This window comes from Gorilla gorilla, chromosome 7 (genome assembly GCF_029281585.2).
Source record: "Gorilla gorilla gorilla isolate KB3781 chromosome 7, NHGRI_mGorGor1-v2.1_pri, whole genome shotgun sequence".
NCBI lineage: Eukaryota > Metazoa > Chordata > Mammalia > Primates > Hominidae > Gorilla > Gorilla gorilla.
Genome location: NC_073231.2, coordinates 29,506,178 through 29,524,623, shown reverse-complemented (window position 1 = coordinate 29,524,623; position 18,446 = coordinate 29,506,178). Strand labels below are relative to the sequence as shown.

At 46.3% G+C, this 18,446-nt stretch overlaps 1 protein-coding gene across 2 annotated transcripts in view; it reads right to left on the bottom strand.

Moving 5' to 3' along the window:
- DOCK5 (dedicator of cytokinesis 5) overlaps window positions 1-18,446 on the bottom strand; it is a 231,636-nt gene that overhangs the window by 111,644 nt on the left and 101,546 nt on the right. For both annotated transcript variants that reach the window (XM_004046801.5, XM_055348267.2), the window contains exons 6-10: window positions 14,585-14,733; window positions 10,106-10,241; window positions 4,876-5,033; window positions 3,319-3,400; window positions 1,511-1,640 (exon numbers count right to left, since the gene is read on the bottom strand). In XM_004046801.5, coding sequence (XP_004046849.2) covers window positions 1,511-1,640; window positions 3,319-3,400; window positions 4,876-5,033; window positions 10,106-10,241; window positions 14,585-14,733 — 655 coding nt within the window. The remainder of the gene's footprint in view (window positions 1-1,510; window positions 1,641-3,318; window positions 3,401-4,875; window positions 5,034-10,105; window positions 10,242-14,584; window positions 14,734-18,446) is intronic.

Here is an 18,446-nt window from a genome sequence, read left to right as displayed (position 1 = left end):
GCTTTTTATTAAAAGACAGTCTTGCTCTTTTGCCCACGTTGGAGTGCAGTGGCGCAATCTTGGCTCATTGCAACCTCCACCTCCCCTGTTCAAGCAATTCTCCTGCCTCAGCCTCCCAAGTAGCTGGGACTACTACAGCACATGCCACCACGCTTGGCTAACTTTTGTATTTTTTTAGTATAGACAGAGTTTCACCATGTCGGCCAGGCTGGTCTTGAACTCCTGACCTCAGGTGATCTGCCTGCCTCAGCCTCCCAAAGTGCTGGGATTACAGGGATGAGCCATCGTGCCCCGCCCAAGTTGCTAAATTCTTGAGAAATTTAACATCAGGTTACTTTTTAGTAAGTCTGGAACCAAAGGTACAGGAGCAGAATTATGACATTTCCTTGATCGTTTTCAATCTATGAGCAACCAAAATGTCAATGTAAGGCCCAAAATGTATTTCCTCAATTGAACAAACTACAGAGGAAGCTGCTGGGCGTTTAAGCAGGTTCTGGGGTTTGATGTAAGCCAAGGAGCATCTCTGAAAGCATTTAGAAACAAACACAACATTGTCTTCGAAGAGTAAATTTCCTAGACCGGCAAACCACTTCCCAGTGAGTATTTTATTCCACTAAAATCAATACGCAGACCCAGACAGGGAGGATTCCAATAGTCACAACTTAGGTTCTACTGTGTATAAGACACAGTGTTGGGCACTAAGGGGGAAAGAAAGGAGTGTGGGCTAAGTGAGGACACAGAACCCATGCAAAGAAAACGGGCAGTGCCAGGCAGTAAATGCTGCGTGTCTGATACTGACAATGACAACGTGATCCATCTCTTACTATCTCTGTGCCTTCTTCCACCTTTCTTCCTTCTCTTCCTCTATTTTCAAAATTGTGGTAAAGCACACATAACATAAAATGTACCATCTTGCCCATTTTAAAGTATTCCGTTCAGTGGCATTAAGTGTATTCACATTGTTGTGCAACCATCATCACCTTCCATCTCTAGAACTTTCTCATCTTCCCAAATGGAAACTCCGTACCCATTAAACACTAACTCCCCATTCCCCCTCTCCAGCCCCTGACACTCACCATTCTATACTGTCTCTGTGAATTTGACTACTCTAGGTGCCTCGTATAGGTGGGATCATACAATATTTGTCCTTTTGTGTCTCACTTATTTACTTAGTGTAAAGTCCTCAAGGTTCATCCACGCTGTGTGTAGCATGAGTCAAAATTCCCGTCCTGTTTAAGGTGAGTAATATTCCATTGTGTGTACACACCACAGTTTCTTAGTCCATTTATGCACTGATGGACACCTAGGTTACTTCCATCTTTTGCCTATTGTGAATAATACTGCTACAAACATGGATGCACAAATATCTCCTCCAGACCTTGCTTTTGATTGTTTTGAAGCAGGGCAGCTGGATCATTTGCTAGTTCCATGTCTAATTTTTTGAGAAATCGCCATGCTATTTTCCACAGCACTGCACTATTTCACATTTGTCTCTGGGTCTCTCTTGTACCTGCCACTCCAAAAGGTCTTCGGAGTCCACAGGTGTGCTTCTTGCCTTCCTTCAGCTCCATATGGCCCACGCGGACAATCTGGCACACAAGGCTGATGCGTGGCCGGATGAGGTCCATGCTGCTAAGGTCCTAAAGGGGCAGAGAAAGTGTGAGAGGAGGTGGGGCTGGACCACTGTGTCACCTGTGTCTCTTTTTCCTTTACCCTCTACAACAAAATCCTGTTCCGACCTTATTTCTCAATGCTGAAGTATTAGAACGACTCTCTTCTCCCCCATCTCCATCCAAGAGCTATTATGGCATCAGAGAACATGACTTTGTGCTTGTAAACAAGTGCTTTTTTGTTCCCCAGTTCCTACTTCAAATTTACAAATCAGATCACAGCCCGTTGGAAGTCTCCAGTTCATCAGCTTAAGCAGGGTATTGAAAAATCAGGGCCCTCATCATTGCGACTGTATATCCTTCTTGGACGTATCTCAGCACAGGATGCATTTCAACATCAAATGAAGTAAAAACTTGTGTAACACTGACATTTATTGGGTATCCACACAAGTCTGTGACATTTCATTTCCTCTTCAAAACAAGCCCATGAGGCAACTATGAGACAGGCACTGCTTTATGGGACTATTCACCTGATTTATGAGAGGTCTCTATTGAGAGCTTATCAGTGTATACTGAATCATGATAGATGTGTCAATGAAATACCTATTTCTCTTGTAGCTAGGGTTCTACACTTGTCTGTATTCTTTTTTTTTTTTTTTTTTTTGACAAGGTCTCCCTATGTTATCCAGGCTGGCCTTGGCCTTGAACGTCCAGGCTCAAGGGATCCAGCCTCCTCGGCCTCCCAAAGTGCTGGGATTACAGACATGAGCCACCGCGCCCAGCCATTATTTGTTTTCTTAAGGATGGGTGAGTAAACCCAGGAATGAGCTGATATCTCTCATTCAGTTCAACTTCAGAAAAAAAACTAATCACATCTCAAATTGGTTATATGAAACAGCTGCCCAAGCTCTCTTTACTGAAGCAAGAATCACTTTTAACATAATCATTCCAAATCCAGCCCCTGTAATTTAGTTAACTCAGGTCTCCAAGATACACATCAATGATAACGTCCACCCTGCGTTTCTACTCTAGGTCTGCAAGGCTTCTGTTAATGGAAAAATAAAGACTCCAGGTGACTAGTTACAGATATTGTGGCACATTGATAGAGTAGCCCCCCCTTTTCTGTGATGAATATGCTCTGAGACCCCTGGTGGATACCTGAAACCAAAGACAGTACCGAACTCTATATGTGCTGTTTTTTCCTATACATACGTATTTATAAAGTTTTACCTTTTCACTTAAAGGGAGCACGCTTCTCTTTGGCATATCCGAATTGCCAGCATCACTCCTCTTGTACTTTAAGGTCATTTTTCCTTTTTTAAATTCTTTAGTAGAGACAGGGTTTTACCATGTTGCACAGACTGGTCTCAAACTCCTGAGCTCAAGTGATCCTCCCACCTTGGCCTCCCAAAGTCCTGGGATTACAGGCGTGAGCCCCTGTGCCTGGATTGATTATTGTTTATTATGTGTCTTACCAATCAGGACAAAAGCTGCTTTTTTTCCCCGATTTTTCACGGATGTATCTCAAGTGTCTAAATCAGTGCCTGGCATTGAAGTATACGTTGAATAAATGGGTGGGTTATTCCTGCTAGGCAGATTGATGATTTTTCCTTTCATCTTTTCATTTTGTATGTTTTCCACATATTCATTATGTGAATATGCTCATATCACAAACAAAGAGAATGATTGAACAGAAGGGAAGACTTACTGTAAACACTGCTTGGAGGTTATTGAGCTTCTCTATTTCCTTGGGCATCCCGTTACTGCCCCAACGAATTAGATAGTTCTCACTGGCAAAGGAAAAAAAATTGCTCTTAATGAGAGGCTAACTGGGGTTGGAGACGAGGCTACCCTTAGTATAGACTTACAAGGGAAGGAGGAAAGGCCAGAAATGCTCAGTGACATTCAACAGGCCGGTGTGAAAAGAGCTGAGTTGAGAACTGGGACCACACAGATGGCCACTGCCGGGTGTCCTGGCATTAGAGAAGCGTCCCTGCTGTGGCTCCGCAAGGCATGCCCCACACAGATGCAGGAAACCCACTGCTCCTGGTGGGCACAGACATGATAGAGCTTATGGGATGCTACGGTCTGGGTTGTCCTTCCATCTCAAAATCTTTGAATAAAAGTTTCAGCTTTGCTAAATTAATAATTTAATTTTAGGCAGGGCGCAGTGGCTCACGCCTGTAATCCCAGCACTTTGGGAGGCCAAGGCGGGCAGATCGCCTGAGGTCAGGAGTTCAAGACCAGGCTGGCCAACATGGTAAAACTCCATCTCTACTAAAAATACAAAAATTGGTGGGGCATGGTGGCAGGTGCCTGTAATCCCAGCTACTTGGGAGGCTGAGGCAGGAGAATCGCTTGGACTCAGGATGCGGGCCTGGACGACAAGAGCTAAACTCTGTCTCAAAAAATAAAAAATAAATAAAAGATAAAAAAAGAATTTAATTTTATAACAGTCATTCCAAATCTATCCCCTGTAATCCACATTATGACATTAAAAAAATTTTTTTAAAGAAACAAATTGTCAGCAATTACTTTTAACTATCTTCTCAAAAATAAATTCTCCATTTTCTTAGCTGCTAAACAGTAGTACCACTGTAGGGCTGAACAATGCCCATTACACTCCTTAGAGTCTTAAAAAAAATGTTTTTTAATAGACATTATTTTCTTAGAGCAGTTTTGGCTTTGCAGCAAAGTTGAGCTGAAAATAGAGTCCCGTAACATATTCTCTCCCCTCAGACACAACCTCCTTTGCTACCAATATTCCCCTGACCATAGTAGTAACATTAGTTAAAACTGATGAAGCTACATTGACACATCATGTACCCAAAGCCCACAGTTTACATAAGGGTTCCCTCCTGGCATCGAACGTCCTGTGCATTTAGACAAATTCATAATGACATGCATCCACCACTATAGCATCATACAGAATAGTGCCGTTGCTCTAAAAATCCTCTGTGCTCTGCCTATTCATCCCTTTCTCACCCTCCCACACAGTGTTTTGAATTCTTTGTTCCCATCTCCAAGCCCTAATGAGTTTTATGTGATCTCTAAATCCCAGAGAGTATACAAACTTGCCGCATTGTTCTAGTAGTGACATATGAAGGCTTCACAGACCATATGATTTTACATTCTACTGCTTAGAAATCTCCCCTGCTTCCCTATTTTCTCTTCTCAAATCTGGCAAAGAGCTGCCCGGGTAGGGGTCAGGGGAAGGCTGGGTATCTTTGTTAGGTCAGCAGCAGGGGATGTGGGTCTCTGCTACCTGATAAAAGTGGACTGGTCTGGGTCATAGAGGGCCATAAACAACTCTGCATCTTCCCCGATGTTGCAGACAAAGTTCTTGAAGTTCACATAGAGGCCATAGGTGTGGATGGTACTGAAGATGGACTGGCCCCGCAAGTCGAGGTTCTGCAGGATTGACTGAACAAAGAGGGAACAGAGAAAAACATCTTGATTTTGGCAAATGGGAAATGTTGGCAAAAATAAATAAATAAATAAATAAGCCTGCAAATGGCAGACAAAGCCTGGGCACAGTGGCTCATTCCTGTAATCCCAGTGCTACTAGAGGCCCAGGAATTTGAGACCAGCCTGGGCAACACAGCAAGCCTCTGTCTCTACAAAAAAAATTTTTTTAAATTAGCTGTGCCTGTAGTCCCAGCTACCTGGGAACAGAGGAGGCTGCAGTGAGTGAGTTATGATGGAGTCACTGAACTCCAGCCTGGGCAACAAAGTGAGACCCTGTCTCAATCAATCAGTTGATTAATCAATAAATAACAAAAAACAAAACACAGACAACACCCAAGAGGAAGTGCATTTGCTAAGAAAAAGTGTATGTAAGTGGACAAATGCAGTGAGCAAAATATAATCATTATATTTTCAGTGATCAAGACTGTCCTGTTCAGGGCCTTGAATCCCAGACATTCAAACAAATGCTGTCTAAAGGTGATAATTCCAGGGTTTTGGTAGCTCCAAGAAGTGCTTGTCTTACACAATAGCTTCTGAATGAAGCTCAAAAGCACAAACATCATGATCCATTATCCTGGATAAAGAAATAACTCGCATTAAAAACAAAATATTCCACTAGAAAGGCTTTACCTTCAGGCGTGGTTTGCCATTGGATTCAGAACACAAATATTATCATGACCATGCTAAAGAAGTAAACACTACAGGCCGGGCGCGGTGGCTCACGCCTGTAATCCCAGCACTTTGGGAGGCCGAGGCGGGCGGATCACGAGGTCAGGAGATCGAGACCATCCTGGCTAACACAGAGAAACCCCGTCTCTACTAAAAAATACAAAAAATTAGCCGGGCGTGGTGGCGGGCGCCTGTAGTCCCAGATACGCGGGAGGCTGAGGCAGGAGAATGGCGCGAACCCAGGAGGCGGAGCTTGCAGTGAGCCGAGATCGCGCCACTGCACTCCAGCCTGGGCGACAGAGCGAGACTCCGTCTCAAAAAAAAAAAAAAAAAAGAAGTAAACACTACAAACCAACAAACCAAAGAAAACTGACACAAATCTTTACTCATTAGAACAGAAAGACTGGAAAAAAACATATTAAAATGTCAATATGTTTGGGTCTGAGAAATCAAAATATGAGTAAGGTTTTTTTTTTTTTTTTTTAAGAGGCAGGGTCTTGCTTTGTTGCCCAGGCTGGAATGCAGTGGTATGATCATAGTTCACTACAGCCTTAAATTCCCAGTCTCAAGTGATCCTCCTGCCTCAGCCTCCTGGGTAGCTGGGACTACAGTCATGCACTACCACGCCCAGCTAATTTTTAAAAAAATTTTTTGTAGAAATGGGGTCTCACTCCCGCTCCCTCTCCCGCTCCCTCTCCCTCTCCCTCTCCCTCTCCATCTCCCTCTCCCCTCTTTCCACGGTCTCCCTCTGATGCCAAGCCGAAGCTGGACGGTACTGCTGCCATCTCAGCTCACTGCAACCTCCCTGCCTGATTCTCCTGCCTCAGCCTGCCCAGTGCCTGCGATTGCAGGCGCGCGCCGCCCCGCCTGACTGGTTTTCGTATTTTTTTGGTGGAGACGGGGTTTCGCTGTGTTGGCCGGGCTGGTCTCCAGCTCCTAACCGCGAGTGATCTGCCAGCCTCGGCCTCCCGAGGTGCCGGGATTGCAGACAGAGTCTGGTTAACTCAGTGCTCAATGGTGCCCAGGCTGGAGTGCAGTGGCGTGATCTCGGCCCGCTACAACCACCTCCCAGCCGCCTGCCTTGGCCTCCCAAAGTGCCGAGATTGCAGCCTCTGCCCGGCTGCCGCCCCGTCTGGGAAGTGAGGAGCGTCTCCGCCTGGCCGCCCATAGTCCGGGATGTGAGGAGCCCCTCTGCCTGGCTGCCCAGTCTGGAAAGTGAGGAGCGTCTCTGCCCGGCCGCCATCCCATCTAGCAAACAAGGAGCACCTCTTCCTGGCCGCCATCACATCTGGGAAGTGAGGAGCGTCTCTGCCCAGCCGCCCATCGTCTGAGATGTGGGGAGCACCTCTGCCCTGCCGCCCCGTCCGGGATGTGAGGAGCGTCTCTGCCCGGCCACCCCATCTGAGAAGTGAGGAGACCCTCTGCCTGGCAACCGCCCCGTCTGAGAAGTGAGAAGCCCCTCCGCCCAGCAGCCACCCCGTCTGGGAAGTGAGGAGCATCTCCGCCCGGCAGCCACCTCGTCCGGGAGGGAGGTGGGGGGGCCAGCCCCCCGCCCGGCCAGCCGCCCCGTCCGGGAGGGAGGTGGGGGGGCCAGCCCCCCGCCTGGCGAGCCGCCCCGTCCGGAAGGGAGGTGGGGGGGGGTCAGCCCCCCGCCCGGCCAGCCGGCCCGTCTGGGAGGGAGGTGGGGGGCTTAGCCCCCCGCCCAGCCTGCCGCCCTGTCCGGGAGGGAGGTGGGGGTTCGGCCCCCCGCCTGGCCGGCCACCCGGTCCGAGAGGTGAGGGGCGCCTCTGCCCGGACGCCCCTACTGGGAAGTGAGGAGCCCCTCTGCCCGGCCAGCCGCTCCGTCCGGGAGGGAGGTGGGGGGGTCAGCCCCCCGCCCGGCCAGCCGCCCCGTCCGGGAGGGAGGTGGGGGGGTCAGCCCCCCGCCCGGCCAGCCGCCCCGTCCGGGAGGTGAGGGGCGCCTCTGCCCGGCCGCCCCTACTGGGAAGTGAGGAGCCCCTCTGCCCAGCCTGCTGCCCTGTCCGGGAGGGAGGTGGGGGGGTCAGCCCCCCGCCCGGCCAGCCGCCCCGTCCGGGAGGGAGGTGGAGGGGTCAGCCCCCCGCCCGGCCAGCCGCCCCGTCGGGGAGGGAGGTGGGGGGGTCAGCCCCCCGCCCGGCCAGCCGCCCCGTCCGGGAGGTGAGGGGCGCCTTTGCCCGGCCGCCCCTACTGGGAAGTGAGGAGCCCCTCAGCCCGGCCAGCCGCCCCGTCCGGGAGGGAGGTGGGGGGGTCAGCCCACCGCCCAGCCTGCCGCCCTGTCCGGGAGGGAGGTGGGGGGTCAGCCCCCCGCCTGGCCAGCCGCCCCGTCCGGGAGGGAGGTGGGGGGGTCAGCCCACCGCCCAGCCTGCCGCCCTGTCCGGGAGGGAGGTGGGGGTTTGGCCCCCCGCCTGGCCAGCCACCCCATCCGGGAGGGAGGTGGGGGGGGTCAGCCCCCTGCCCGGCCAGCCGCCCCGTCCGGGAGGTGAGGGGCACCTCTGCCCGGCCGCCCCTACTGGGAAGTGAGGAGCCCCTCTGCCCGGCCACCACCCCGTCTGGGAGGTGTACCTAACAGCTCATTGAGAACGGGTCATGATGACAATGGCGGTTTTGTGGAATGGAAAGGGGGGAAAGGTGGGGAAAAGATTGAGAAATCGGATGGTTGCCGTGTCTGTGTAGAAAGAGGTAGACATGGGAGACTTTTCATTTTGTTCTGTACTAAGAAAAAATTCTTCTGCCTTGGGATCCTGTTGATCTGTGACCCTACCCCCAACCCTGTGCTCTCTGAAACATGTGCTGTATCCACTCAGGGTTGAATGGATTAAGGGCGGTGCAAGACGTGCTTTGTTAAACAGATGCTTGAAGGCAGCATGCTCGTTAAGAGTCATCACCACTCCCTAATCTCAAGTACCCAGGGACACAAACACTGCGGAAGGCCGCAGGGTCCTCTGCCTAGGAAAACCAGAGAACTTTGTTCACTTGCTTATCTGCTGACCTTCCCTCCACTATTGTCCTGTAACCCTACCAAATCCCCCTCTGCGAGAAACACCCAAGAATGATCAATAAAAAATAAAAAAATAAAAAAAATAAAAAAAAAAAAAGAAAGAAATGGGGTCTCACTATGTCACTATGTTGCCCAGTTGGTCTTGAACTCCTGGCCTCAAATGATCCGCCCACCTCAGCCTCCCAAAAGGCTAGGATTATAGGCATGAGGCACCATGCATGGATTCTAATTTTTCTTTAATGTTCAATTATTACTTTTGAAGTCTTTCAAACACTTTATTTTTAAATATTATTTATTTTAGCCTGGGTGCAGTGGATCATGCCTATAATCCCAGCACTTCAGGAGGCCGAGGAGGGTGGATCACCTGAGGTCAGGAGTTTGAGACCGGCCTGACCAATATGGTGAAACCCCATCTCTACTAAAAATACAAAAATTGGCCGGGCTTGGTGGCTCACGCCTGTAATCCCAGCACTTTGGGAGGCCGAGGCAGGTGGATCACAGGAGGTCAGGAGTTCAAGACTAGCCTGGCCAACATGGTGAAAGTCTCTACTAAAAATACAAAAATTAGCCAGGCGGGGTCGTGGGCGCCTGTAATCCCAGCTACTCGGAAGGCTGAGGCAGGAGAACAGCTTGAACCCAGGAGGCAGAGGTTGCAGTGAGCTGAGATCTGGCCACTCCAGGGCAACAGAGCAAGACTCCATCTTAAAAAAAAAAAAAAAATTACAAAAATTAGCCGGGTGTGGTCGTGGGTGCCTGTAATCCCAGCTACTCGGGAGGCTGAGGCAGGAGAATTGCTTGAACCCGGGAAACAGAGGTTGCAGTGAGCCGAGACTGCACCACTGCACTCCAGCCTGGGCAACAGAGCAAGACTCCGTCTCAAAAATAAACATATAAATAAAAAATAAAAATAAATACTATTTATTTTGAAATTGCAATATATGCAATGAATGCAAGAGATTACACATTTAAGAAGTCTCCCTCCCACCCCGTTTTCCTTCCCAGATGCATCCATTAATAATTATTTCTTGTCTATTATTTCAGAGTTAGTCTATGTATATGCAAGCATAGATTTATATACATTTTTTGAAACACAAATAATAGCATTTCATATATACCATTATGGATCCTGATCTTTTCACTTAATATGTATCTTTGCAGTCTTTCCATATCAGAACATATATATATATATACCTGCCTCATCCTTTCTGCTATGTTTCACTTTTAAAATGAGGACGAAAACTACAGAAGTAGTTTTGTTCTCAATGATTTCCCTTTCTTTCATTAAAAACCAAGGCAAAAATGGAACCTCAGTGAGCAGAATTTCACATTTGAGGAACTGTACCTTCTCTTCTTGGATCTTTTCCTCAATCCTTTTGGAGGCCACCTCATGGGCCTTGAAGAGGGCAATGGTGCTGGTTTCGTCAGGGTCTAGGATGTTCCCATTGTCATCTCGCACCACCAGATCTAACCCCAGCATTCTGGAGAGAAAGGAGTAGTCAGCTGGTTCTCCTCACCAGGTGCAGACTTTTTACTGAGGAGTCCTTGTCAAGGAGCCCAGAGGATCCATAGTTAGAAAGGGAGATGCTGGACAAGCCCAGGGAAGAACACCTCATTGACTTTTCTCATTTCAGTTTCTGCCACCTTTCAACACTGTTAGAAAACTCATGAGATGATATTAGCCAAAGTCGTAGAAGGATATGCAAATATGGTCCATAGACCCTCAAGAGAAAAGTAAAATTGGCACTGATTCTGACTAAATTCCTCTGGCCAATGCTTCTTAACTGTAATCTTCTGCTATTACGAAGAGGAACTATGAAATGAAGTAAATAGAGCAAACAAAATTAAGATTCAACCTGTGTTTAATAAACACCTCCTTTGCCAGGCGCTGTGGTTCACGTCTGTAATCCTAGCACTTTGGGAGGCTGAGGTGGGCGGATTACTTGAGACCAGGAGGTCAAGACCAGCCTGGTCAACATGTTGAAACCCTGTCTCTGCTAAAAATACAAAAATTAGCCAGGTGTAGTGGCATATGCCTGTAGTCTCAACTACTTGGAGGGCTGAGGTGTGAGGATGTCTTGAGCCCAGGAAGTTGAGGCTGCAATGGGTCAAGATTGCACCACTGCACTCTAGCCTGTGTGAGAAAGCAAGACCCTGCCTGAAACAATAAATAAATAAATACATACATACACACATACCTCCTATATACACTTCACAAACATTGATTGATTATAATGCCATGAGGTAGGGTAGAGGTAAATGTTATTATTTCCATTTTATGAGTAAAGGAACAGACCAAGTGGGCGTGGTCTCACTGTTTATTACATTGCTATGAAGGACCAATGAACAATTATTTGAGGGCTTGCCTTGATTTCCTTAACTTAAGATGGTCATAAAGGAGACGAGTGAAGTAAATCCTGGCTTGCTGCTATCTCATGCCCAGAGCATGGGCTCTGGTGTCATTTAGACCAGGATTTGAATCTTGGCTTGAATACTTGCTACCATTATGACCCTGGAGAATTTACTTAATTCTGCAAAACTTTGGTTTCTTCATTTGTATACATTCCTTACCCTTCAAGGTTGTTGTGAGAATTTATTTATTTTTATTTTTTTTAGAGACAGCCTTAAACTCCTGGGCTCAAGCAGTCCCTGTCTCAGCCTTCCAAGTAGCTGGGACTACAGGCTTATATTACCATGCTCAGCTAATTAAAAAAAAAAAATTGTAGAGATGGGGTCTTGCTATGTTGCCCAGGCTAGTCTTGAACTCCTGGCTTCAAGTGAGCCTCCCACTTTGGTCTCCCAAAGTGCTGGGATTATAGGCATAAGCCATTGCACGTGGCCCTGTTGTGAGAATTTAATAAGATAATGCATGTACAGTACCTAATACTATATGTAGCATACAGTAAACTCTCAGCTTAAGCATAAATGTTAGCTCTTGATATGGTTTGGATCTATGTTCCGACCCAAATCTCACATTCACCCCAATGTTGGAAGTGGGGCCTGGTGGGAGGTGATTGGATCATGGGAGTGGATCCTTCATAAATGGTTTAACACCATCCCTTTGGTGCTGTTCTCGTGATAGAGTTCTCACGAGATCTGGTTGTTTAAAAGTCTGTAGCCCCTCCCACCTCTCTCTCTCTTGCTCCTGCTCTGGCCATGTAAGACGTGCTTGCTTCCCCTTCTGCCATGATTGTAAGTTTCCTGAGGCCTCCCCAGAGGCAGAAGCTGGTATGCTGCCTGTACAGCCAACAGAACCATGAGTCAATTAAACCACTTTTCTTATAAATTGCCCAGTCTCAGGTATTTCTTTATAGCAGTGTGAGAGTGGACTAACACAGCTCTTATCGCAGCAACTAGTAGAAGCGAACACCTGGCTGTGTGTGAAGTTGTAGCTCTGCATATGCTTGGGAATACTAAGGGCCATATCGTGGGTGCAATCCCTCCCCTCAAGGCTTTTGTGCCCAAAGTGCACACAGAAGTAGAAAAAATTTTGCTTAGGCTCAAGAAGTTGAGGACTGTGGTGGAAATAGGATACTGCTATCCAAATACCCAGCATGCATTCCCGGTACCAAAGAGCAAGACCGCTCAGGGATAACACTGCAATGTGCCAAGTCTTTGGGAAGAAAGCAAAAATGCCTCCTCTCCCTCCTCCCTGTTTTACAGCATCTCTATCAAGTGATTTGATCTGGCAGGTTCCTTTCCATGGCGGCCAGACCCACAGGCCACCCAGACTCATGAACAATGGCCATGCTGGCTGCTCGGAGACTGGATCAGGAAGGCACTGACACAGCAGCTCCATTTCCTGAGCGACTTCCAAGAGCTGGAACGGGAAAGAAGTCATGTTCTGCCGTTTGTGGGGTGTGAACATCCTGTGCTAGAGATCACAGCACCTCCAGGCCAATGTCATGGCAAGACACCAAATGACAGAAGTGTCCTATGTGCAATGGAGTTTCCTTATCCCACCTAATTGGCCTTTTATTAATTAATTAATTGAGACAGATTCTCACTCTGTCACCCAGGCTGGAGTGCAGTGGCGTGATCTTGGCTCACTGCAACCTCCACCTCCTGAGTTCCAGTGATCCTTGTGCCTCAGCCTCCCAAGTAGCTGGGATTACAGGCATATGCCACCATGCCCAGCTAATTTTTATATTTTTAGTAGAGATGGGGTTTCGTCATGTTGGCCAGGTTGGTCTCGAACTCCTGACCTCTGGTGATCTGCCCACCTCAGCCTCCCAAACTGCTGGGATTAAAGGCATGAGCAACCTCACCTGGCCTAATTGGCCTTTTAATAAGTCCTCTGACACCACAAACCTGGCAGTGCAGCCACTGTGGGTATGGTCTTCTGGGTGGTCAAGTAATAGGGAAGGGCACTATTAATTCTTAACCCTAAGAAGGCAGCATTAGACATGGAGTCAGAAGTCTTGGGTCCAAATTTAACCTTTCCCATTTATTATCTATGTGACTGGGAAATAAATCACTTAAGCTCACTTGGTCTGTTTCTTTATCCATAAGATGTAAATAATAACAGCTACCTCAACCCTATGTTTTAAGATTATAATCAAGTAATGTATATGAAATGTACATAGAAGGTGTTTCTTAAATACTGCTTGAATCTGAATCTTGCATGGCATGTTCACTTTGGCTACTTCAGAATATAGTTGTCACAGTCTATGACATTTAAATAAGTGGCATAATGATCTGTATTTTAATAGATCTCTGAGGGATATCCAAGAATTCCGACACTGGAAAAGCAAGGTAGAGGAGGAGTAAAAAAATCACATACGCACAAGTTGAAGAAATTTAGAAAATGAAACTAATTCCAAAAGAATCACCAATAACAGCTAACCGAGGATCCACTTTTGCCTTTTAAAAAAGTGCTGGTCAGGAGGCAAAAACCCCAGGCCATCATCAATTTGGATATAGGACTGAATTTCTCATTTTCCTAAAGGCAGTGATATCCGGAGCCTGGATATGTGCCTGAGTTAATCAGAAGATTAATGAAGTGATTAACTCTGTAGAGGTGATTGTAGCCATAATCAACAGGCTACAAACATGTTTTACTACTCCTGCAAGTCTGCTTTTCACACACCGTAGACAATGGTCCCGGTTAGGGGGAGATGAAGAGAAATAAAGAGAATGAGTCTGGTATTGATTTGGAATCCACTGTTAGAATAAAAATAGATACAGTCCCAAGTATCTGAAAATGTCAACTTCAGAGGCTTGGTCATTTTCAGGGATTTTAGTTTAGTTTAGTTTGTGAGACAGGGTCTCACTCTGTTGCCCAGGCTGGAGTGCAGGCATGCAATCATGGCTCACTGCAGCCTTGAACCTCCAGGTTCAAGTGATCCTCCCAAGTAGGTGGGATGACAGGTGTGCGCCACCACACTCAGCTGATTTCCAAATATTTATTGTAGAGATGGGGCCTCGCTATGTTGTCTGGGCTGGTTCCAAACTACTGGGCTCAAGTGATCCTCGAGCCTCATCCTCGCAAAGTACTGGGATTACAAGTGTGAGCCACTGTGCCCAGCCAGGTTTTTTGTTTTTGTTTTCTTTATTTGGAGTGGAGCAGCCTCAGTCCAAGACCCATCTTTCCTGGTCATCTGTCACCTCCATGGGATCAGAGATCCAACACAGAGCCTGGCCATGGAGGGAACTGTGACATTTTTTTCAACAAAATTAAATGTCTTCAAAGACAAAATGAGAGCAGTAAGCATTATTCTTTGGCAACTCTAAGATCAAAGGTCTGCTACAAACAGTGTCATTAGCGTGAACGTGCCCACTGTTCGCCAAGTTTTCAGTGAAAAGTCATCCCTGGTTTACCTACCTGTTCCCATGATCAATTTTGGCTGTGACTTTCTTCTTGAGCTCTGCCAGTTCATCCTTGGGGAGCGTCCCAGACAGGATCTGGGACCGCCACTCGATCAGGCTGTACGTCATCTGCTGCAGCTGGCGGAAGAGGGTGAGCTTGTTGTTCTAAGATGAGAAAATATGATGAAGAAAAGATTCTTAGAAAAAGGTGTGACAGAGGATGGGAACATCCTTTTTTTATTTGTTTGTTTTTAACGGGAATGTCAGACAGATGAGAGGGAACATCTTTTGGCCGATTCTTTTTTTTTTTTTTTGTGATGGAGTCTTGCTCTGTCACCCAGGCTGGAGTGCAGTAGCACTATCTTGGCTCACTACAACCTCAGCCTCCCGGGTTCAAGTAGAGACAGGGTCTCACCATGGATCTACCCGCCTCGGCCTCCCAAAGTGCTGGGATTATAAGCTTGAGCCACCACGCCTGGCCTAGTCGATTTTTTTTTTTTTTTGAGACGGAGTCTTGCTCTGTTGCCCAGGCTGGAGTGCAGTGGCACAAACTCGGCTAACTGTAACCTCCACCTCCCAGGTTGAAGTGATTCTCCTGCCTCAGCCTCCTGAACAGCTGGGGCTACAGGAGCATGCCACCACACCCAGCTAATTTTTGCATTTTTAGTAGAGATGGGGTTTCATCACGTTGGCCAGGCTGGTCTCGAACTCCTGACCTCAAGTGATCTGCCCGCCTTGGCCTCCCAAAGTGCTGGGATTAGAGGCATGAGCCACTGCGCCTGGCCTGATTCTTTATAAGGTGTTATTTAATCAATCGTGTCATAGAGTAAGCTGCATGCATCCAGGGATTTTAAGAAAATATATTAATAGGAATGGCTTTCTCCCGAGCCATTTCTACACCCTCCCCTCTTGCAACTGTGGAAACTGGTGATTGTAGGGTAAACAGTGGGTCATACTCACAAACATATCAAATCATCCATGTACCCTAAAACTCTAGCCATGCCCCTCCTGGGTTTAAAGCCCTCCAGTGAGTCTCAATGTCCTCCAGACACATATCTTGATCCTTCCATATCTTGACTCTTCCACACATTCCCAGCTGCATTTCATACCAGTCTCCACCCCAACAATCTATGTTCCCTTCCATGCAAAGTCACATCCATTTCTCTCCAAGGCTCCAGATCCTCTCAATATGTTATTTCTTCTTTTGTCCTCTTCCTCCAAATCTACCCCACCCCTATCCTTTTCTGACTCACACTACACCCTCTGCCAACTGGTAATTCTGATTTCTTCAGTCTCAACTTAGATGTCTCTACCTTGAAACTTCAACTTCATGTTAGCGGTCCCACCCACAGTGCCCACAATTTGTTCCCATGATAGCATGGAGAACCCTGGGTTACACTGGCTCATCTGCCTCCCTGCTTAGCTGGTAGGCCTTTATAGGACAGAGAGTTTGTTCATTTGTGTGTCCCTAGAATATAGATGGTACAAGTAGGCACTCTAGCAAATGTACTAAATGAGTGAATTATGAATGGAGAAATAATTATAATTTCAGAGATAAGAAATACTAGAAAATATGATTTTAAATATTATTTTAAAGTCCCCTTTCCCCCATTGTTAGACCATCCACATATTAAACTGTTAATCTTGGTTTCACTAGTAACTTACTGTAACCAAACTAAATTACCTTACAACTAACTAATCATTTGTTTTTCAATCACTTTAAGAATCAAATACTTGACACCTAAGCCATCACAACCTTCTAAATCAAGCTTGTCCAACCTGTGGCCCTGGATGGCTTTGAATGCAGCCCAATGCAACTTCATAAACGTTCTTAAAACATTATCATTTTTTTTGCAATTTTTGTTTTTTAGCTCATCAGCTATCATTCATGTTAGTGTATCTCATACGTGGCCCAAGACAATTCTTCTTCCAATGTGGCCCAGGGAAGCCAAAAGATTGGACACCCCTGACCTAAATGATTGATGGCTTCATTTTAATTTTTTTTAAGTTAATGAGCATCCACTATGTGCTGGTAATAAAGTTTCTGCCCTCAAGGATCTAACATTCCAGAGAAGGTAAGACAGCAATAAGAAAGTAAATATATACGCCATATATTATATCATAATATATATACACACATGAGATAATTTTTGATGATGAAAAGTACCAGAAGAATAAATAGGACAATATGATCTTGTGTATATAGGGGAAGGATGTTACTTTAGGTACTGCATTCAGAGAAAAGTCTCCTGTATATCACTTTTGAGATGTTAGTTAAATAAAACCCCACAGAATTCCACTGAATCCACATATACTATGAATCTATTTCTTTCTTTCTTTTTTTTGGAAACGGAGTTTTGCTCTTGTTGCCCAGGCTAGAGTGCAATGGTGTGATCTCAGCTCACGGCAACCTCCGCCTCCCGCGTTCAAGTGATTCTCCTGCCTCAGCCTCCCAAGTAGCTGGGATTACAGGCATGCGCCACCACACCCAGCTAATTTTGTCTTTTTGGTAGAGACGGGGTTTCTCCATGTTGGTCAGGCTGGTCTCAAACTCCCGACCTCAGATGATCCGCCCGCCTCAGTCTCCCAAAGTGCTGGGATTACAGGTGTGAGCCACCACGCCCAGCCCCATTTCTTTCTTCTTTATAGTTGAAAGTCATGATATAGTTATATAACCATATACTTCTGAAATTATAAGAAAACATTCTTCTCATCTGCTGTAAAAACAACTCACACTGGCTGGGCGTGGTGGTTCACGTCTGTAATCCCAGCACTTTGGGAGGCCGAAGCAAGAGGATCACTTGAGCCTCAGAGTTTGAGACCAGCCTGGGCAACATAGTGAGACCTTGTTTCTGTAAAATAAACAAACAAACAAACAAACAAACAAAAAAACCCCAAAAAAACAATGCACACACAGAGAGAGATGTTGACAGCACACAATATTCTCTAGCGATGTTCTTCTATGATGATCCTAAGGACACAGATTCCTGGACCAGGTGTAGACTAGAAACAGGGCTGAAAACATCCAAAGTACTCCTTAACAAAGAATAAATGGGGAGGAAAGAGGCCTTGGTGTAAAGCAGGGGGCAATGAACAAAACTGAGATTAGCAGAGTGTGTTGAAACCCTAACACAAGTTCAAAGTTCTGTGGCAACACAAAGGAAAGAGATGAAGAACCCATTTATCTGTGATTGCAATATGCTCTGTTAACACCACTGATCTTAAAAAAACACAGAAGGCAAAGCCTGTTTAAAATTTTGAAACTACCTACATTTACTGCTTTTAGCATTTTCTGAATTGCCTCTTCCTCATCCCCCAGTCCTTAGCAAAACATAAAAATGAGGGCTTTCAAGATACTATTTTTAATAAGCAAAGGTAAAAACCCTGCTTTTTTCCTTCAATCTTATATAAAATGTTTCCATTTCATTTTCTTCAAAATTGGAAAAAGAAGTGAGAAATTAAGCCTATCAGTTTTTGCTTTTCAAAACTGCTAGACAGAAAGAGACTCTTGTTTTCTTTCTTGCAACGCATTTGTCCACTTTTAGCTATTCAAAATGTTTTCTAATGTTAAGATATTGCTTCTCATAATATGGTAAAGGAAGGGTTCAAAGGCTCCGGGGATCCTCTGTGTGACACAGTGCTTTGTTTGGGGTACATGCGCACAAGTTCTTAGTCTCAGTTACATTAGACACTATCCGTGGCAATTTAATTATTGCCCGTCCATACCAGCCTTGTCTGCCAAGTTTGTCCCCCAAGGAAGGATGAAGACAGTCATTCTTCTCTGATTTACTGTGCCAAGTGAATTCTGAATAGACAAGCTATAACACACCAAAGGAAACAATTTCCCCATTCACTTCAAGGAGATGGACTTTGTTGCT